The 5,387-nt window shown below is 41.5% G+C and overlaps 1 protein-coding gene across 1 annotated transcript in view; it reads left to right on the plus strand.

The window, feature by feature from the left end:
- NAV2 (neuron navigator 2) overlaps positions 1 to 5,387 on the plus strand; it is a 420,322-nt gene that overhangs the window by 135,653 nt on the left and 279,282 nt on the right. The window contains 1 exon segment of the mRNA XM_025200388.1: positions 3,361 to 3,413. Within this exon segment, the coding sequence (XP_025056173.1) occupies positions 3,361 to 3,413 (53 nt within the window).

Below are 5,387 nucleotides of genomic sequence, written 5' to 3' on the forward strand. Positions count from 1 at the left end.
GGGGTTACAAGAAATAATGGCCACAAGCTAGCAGAGAGCAGATTTAGACTGGACATTAGGAAGAACTTCTTCACAGTTAGAGTGGCCAAGGTCTGGAACGGGCTCCCAAGGGAGGTGGTGCTCTCCCCTACCCTGGGGGTCTTCAAGAGGAGGTTAAATAAGCATCTCTCAAGCAAATCCCGGGATGTCATCCTCCCCTTGTACTCGGCCTTAGTGAGGCCGCAGCTGGAGTACTGCGTCCAGTTTTGGGCTCCACAATTCAAAAAGGATGTGGAGAAGCTTGAGAGAGTCCAGAGAAGAGCCACGCGCATGATCAGAGGTCAGGGAAGCAGACCCTACGATGACAGGTTGAGAGCCCTTGGGCGCTTTAGCCTGGAAAAGCGCAGGCTCAGGGGTGATCTGATGGCCACCTATAAGTTTATCAGGGGTGACCACCAGTATCTGGGGGAACGTCTGTTCACCAGCGCAACCCAAGGGATGACGACTAGGTTGAATGGTCACAAACTACTACAAGACCGTTTTAGGCTGGACATAAGGAAGAATTTCTTTACTGTCCAAGCCCCCAAGGTCTGGAACAGCCTGCCACCGGAGGTGGTTCATGCGCCTACATTGAACACCTTCAAGAGCAAACTGGATGCTCATCTTGCTGGGATCCTATGAACCCAGCTGACTTCCTGCCCTTTGGGCAGGGGGTTGGACTCGATGATCTTCCGAGGTCCCTTCCAGCCCTAATGTCTATGAAATCTATGAAAATAATACCTCTCAAAATAAATCTGCAGCTAGGGAATCATCCTTCAACATCCTATATTACCAGTGGGCTCTCACAGGAATTAGGTGTATGCTATTTTGTTTGATCTAGAAGGATAAAAGCCATAGACTCATTACCAATTAAAGTGTTCACATGACACACAATGAAGGATTTGGTAAACAATGAAGAGGACAGGTGACTTACAGAGTGATCAGGTTTGGTTGGTGAAGTGAGTTTTATTTTGGGAAGCAGTGACTCTGAAAAAGTCTTGGAGTGTATTCAGTTAATATCCCAGAGGATAGTTGCTAGAGCAGGGACAGCCAATTATTTGGGTAGAGGGCTGCTTACCACGTTTTGGCAAGCTGTTGAGGGCTGCAAGTGTTGCCTCGCCCCTTGACAGGTGCCCTGCCCTGTGGTCACCATCTTGGGACCAGAAGTCCCACCCCCTTAACTCTTGACCTTTGCCAGCAGAAGTCCCTCCCCTTGCCCCCCAGAAATCCTCCTTTCAGCAAGGGGGCTTGCCATCTCAGAACCAGAAAAGTACCGAATTATATTCTAAAAATCAAACGTACTGCAATATTCATTAATTTAATTTCAAAAAATATTTTTGTCCTGATTTACATGTGTTTGTATAGAGTACCTAGAGGTGACAGTATAATAGTTTAAAAGGAAGTCTTACTCTTGTATATTGGTGGAGAGGTATGGGTGGGTTTGTAAGTGTGTGGGCATGTGGGGTGTGGAGTGGATGTGTGTATGTGTGGGGTGGGGGTGGTTAGGCATGGGGGTGTGGGGGGTGTATTCATGGTGGGGGAACATGTGGGTATGGGGTGTGAGTGTGTGTGGGGGGAGGGTGGCTGGGGAGGGTTGTGGTATGTGTGGAGAGGGAGGTTTGCCCCCCCTTCCCCATGGCAGACAGAGCCCCTGCCAGTGGTCCTCCAAGCCCAGGCTCTGCACTCCTGGCCCTGGAGCACCAGCATGGGCCCCATGCTCCCAGTTGCCTCCACTTCTCTCTCCTGTCTGCTGTTCTCATGCCACTTCCCTGCCCACCACCCCTCGGTGCTCAGGCACCATGTCCCAGCTGCACAGGCAAGACTGCAGGATGCAGCAGGAGCTGAACTGGCCCAGCCGGCACTGCACGGAGCCAGCCAAGAAGCCTGGGGACCAAGCCAACTCCTGTTGAGTCCTGCGAGCCAGTGCTGCAGCCAGGAACTACATGGTTGTTATTCTGCCCCAATTGCAGGGCTTTGCACTTGTCTTTGCAATAATGCAAACTTTGTGACAAATGTTGACTCAGAGGGTGCATCTACATGTTCATTAATGTGCCATAGTTATGGCGCATTAAGTTTAATATTTGGATAACCAAGTACTAAATCAATGTGCAGTAACTGGTGCTACTGCGCAGTAGCGCTGGCACACGGCTTTTTAATGACGCTAACTGCACAATAGCCTAATACTACTGCGCAGTAATGTATTAGCATAGGCTTTGCTCTGCATGCCACTGCACGGTAGAAGTAGGCTACTATACAGTTAGCATCTCATGTAGACTCACCCAGATTGCACCTTCACATCTACACAAGATGGGCTCCTCAGAAAGAAAAGAACCTTAAATTAGGAATTAGTTTTTTTCAAAATTAGGAAATGAACTGGCACCAAGGTATCTAAGAAAAAGTGTTATTTAAGAATAGCAAATTTGTTCTGAGAATTATTTGAAAGATAACAAATATGCTACTTCATTGTCTTAATGTAAAGAAAATGATCTTCTGTATATATGTCTGCTCATAGTTATCACTGATTTTTAATTTGTTCTCCCTTATAGGAGGCTTACTCATTTTAATACTTAGATAATACATAAAGTTTTGTATTTTTTTGGTCTTTTGGAGTTACTTTGGATGCATCACAATTATATCATGCACCATATTTAATGATGCTGCATATTGTTTGGGTTTTGCCTGATGCTTGGAAAAAATCTTAGACATGATGTTTACGTATTAAGACAGAGGGAACAAGAAACTCGAAGACAGAATACTTCCTCCCTCTCCTTTTCCTCTTCCTCAGATATAAGTAAACTATTCCTTGCAACACAAACTTAAAGCAGATTAAAAAAAAATAATGTTAAAAAAAATCTAATCATATAAACATAAAAAAGAAATTAGTACAAAGCAGCCCTGTGATCTGAACTATGTAATTGTTCAGACTAGATGATCACAGTGGTTTCTTTTGGCCTTAAAATATATGAATCTATGCTATACATATCTTATAAATAAGTCAGTCTTACATGAACACACATCTACACGCACATGATGAACACATACATGCTAGTGATGCAGTTTCTAGGTTTTAAGGAGTTATTTGTCACTTAAAAAAATGTTGGCAATCTAGTTGTCTCCTTTTGAAATGATAATGACCTTGCTCCAGCTGTCTCTGGAGGAATGACCCATGAGAAAAAATTTTGCTGCTTTCTTGATGGGTCTCAGTGTTTCACACATTTGTTTTGATTGGACAACCACAGTATTAGGCCACTTGATTTAGCTAGCAACAAGTGCTCTGGAAATAACTAGTATAAGTGTCCTTGCTGCAGCTTTTTTGCATTACTCTTTACATTTGTTTTTCAGCAAATGAAAAGATTGAAGACATCAATGGCTGTCCAAAGAATAGGTCTCAAATGGTAAGTAGTATTCATGGGTGTTTTGCTAAATCCTTTATAAAATGTGACTATTAATTTCATTGTGCTTGTTGCAATACTTGCGCCAATAAACTGGAAAGGCAAATCTATAACTTGTAGTGCAATATGTATGATTTATGTCTGATTCTGCTTAAGTCAACACATAATGGATTGGGTTTGAATGTATTAGGACATATTTAGAAGGTTTATTATTTTTCATTTGTATTAATATTTTGGGATACTGTATGTTTAAACAAGAATAAACATAATTAAAACACTGGGCTTTTAATTTAGAATATGCTGCTTCCAGAAGCAGGGAAATAGATGTGCATCTGATTCTTTGTCAGAGCTGTTACAAGTACATCAGAGAATTTGAAAGCTAAGAAAAAGAATGAAGATTCCTTATGTCCTTCCCAAAAGACTCCAGGAAATACCTTTCATATTTTCATATAATAAATTATGACAAAGCAAGGAGGAATTTGCAAATTAGCAGTTGTATGAAATTCTTAAAACACTCATTGTCTCTTGATTCACTGATGGGTTTTACTATGTAAAAAGTTATTTCTTATCTTGTTTATACTTCATGTGTACAACCATAGCACCAAAAGAGGCTGTATTAGAACTGAAAGCATATAGTATAGGAAGAATATGTTTACTGTCAGAGATAGTGAAGCTAAGACTATAGGCAGAAAATATTTGAATTTGTCAGCAGTAAAAGAAGGAAAACTTTTTAAAATCACAGTCATTAAATAAAAACCTTCGTCCGTTCATATTTTATGCAGAATCTGTTATGACATTTAATTTAAAAATATGTATGAATTTTTCCCAGATATTAAATTTAGATTACCTTGGGACCATGTAGTTTTAGTACATATGTTTTCTTTCCTGTGTTTTCAGCTTGTTTGTACCAACTAATGTAAGCAATAGAAGAATTAAGGATTTGACAAGTTTTCCATTGCAGAATCTAAATCATTCTGTTTGGCCAATCTGTTTGAGGTTTTTATCACTGAGTTTCTGTGCTCTTTAGAGCTATGGAACAACCACTCCTTAAAATGAAAAACATCTATACAGATTTATTGTGGCTACTTTTACTCCTCAGAAGAGACTGGCTGCTATTTTGGCCATAGCCATAGCAGCTGTCTAGAGTATAAATAATTGAGGAAAATTTGAAGATCACTGTAATTTAATGTTCTACAAGTATAGTGCAAGAATCTATGTTATTCATGACCAAAGTTTATAATAAATTCCACTATGTTGTAATTGAAGGTTGGACAAATTAATACAGATATCTCTAAGAATCAATAACCTTTCTCAGGCTTTTATAACGGGAATCCACAATGCAGGTTGTTGCAGAAGCCAGTTTTTGGCATAACAGTTCTCAAAATGTATGCTGTACAAGAAACTGTGAAACAAGTTAAAAAGGCCTATGTCCCCTGGCTTGCTGTTGCCTTCTGCTCCTGCTCCACTCATGTGTGTAGAAGTGTGTAATGGCAAAGGGCTGTGGAAATCTGGGGCTTTATGTTCCTTATCATTGGAAGCACAAGGAGCATGACTGTTTGTCCATGACTGAAATGTGCATGTTCAGAGCAATCCATGGCATTGCACTAAAGGTGCAACTCCTATGAGAAGGGCACTTCAGATGGTACAACCTGTCCCATATTCTTCGGTGTACTGATCATTGCAATCCCTTATTAGACCAACTAGATAGTAGCAAAAAAAAATCTTTCTTTTCAAGCTTTCAGGTTCATACAGCCTTCTTCAGGCTGAGGAGAATTCAAAGATTATAAAAGGTCTCTTAGGTAGAAAAGAAACTTAATTTTGCTCCCTGGCTGGTTGGGACGCAGGGTGCCTCAAGACTGCAGAACAGGCAGTCCTGGGCAGCTTCCTCATCTCCACATGCCCCAGTGTGGGGGCTTAACTGTGGAACCACAGCACTGCAGCACGTGGAGCCCCCCAAGGGGGGGGGGGGGGGGGGGG

Source organism: Alligator sinensis, unplaced genomic scaffold (genome assembly GCF_000455745.1).
Source record: "Alligator sinensis unplaced genomic scaffold, ASM45574v1 scaffold442_1, whole genome shotgun sequence".
In the NCBI taxonomy this organism is placed as follows: Eukaryota; Metazoa; Chordata; order Crocodylia; family Alligatoridae; genus Alligator; species Alligator sinensis.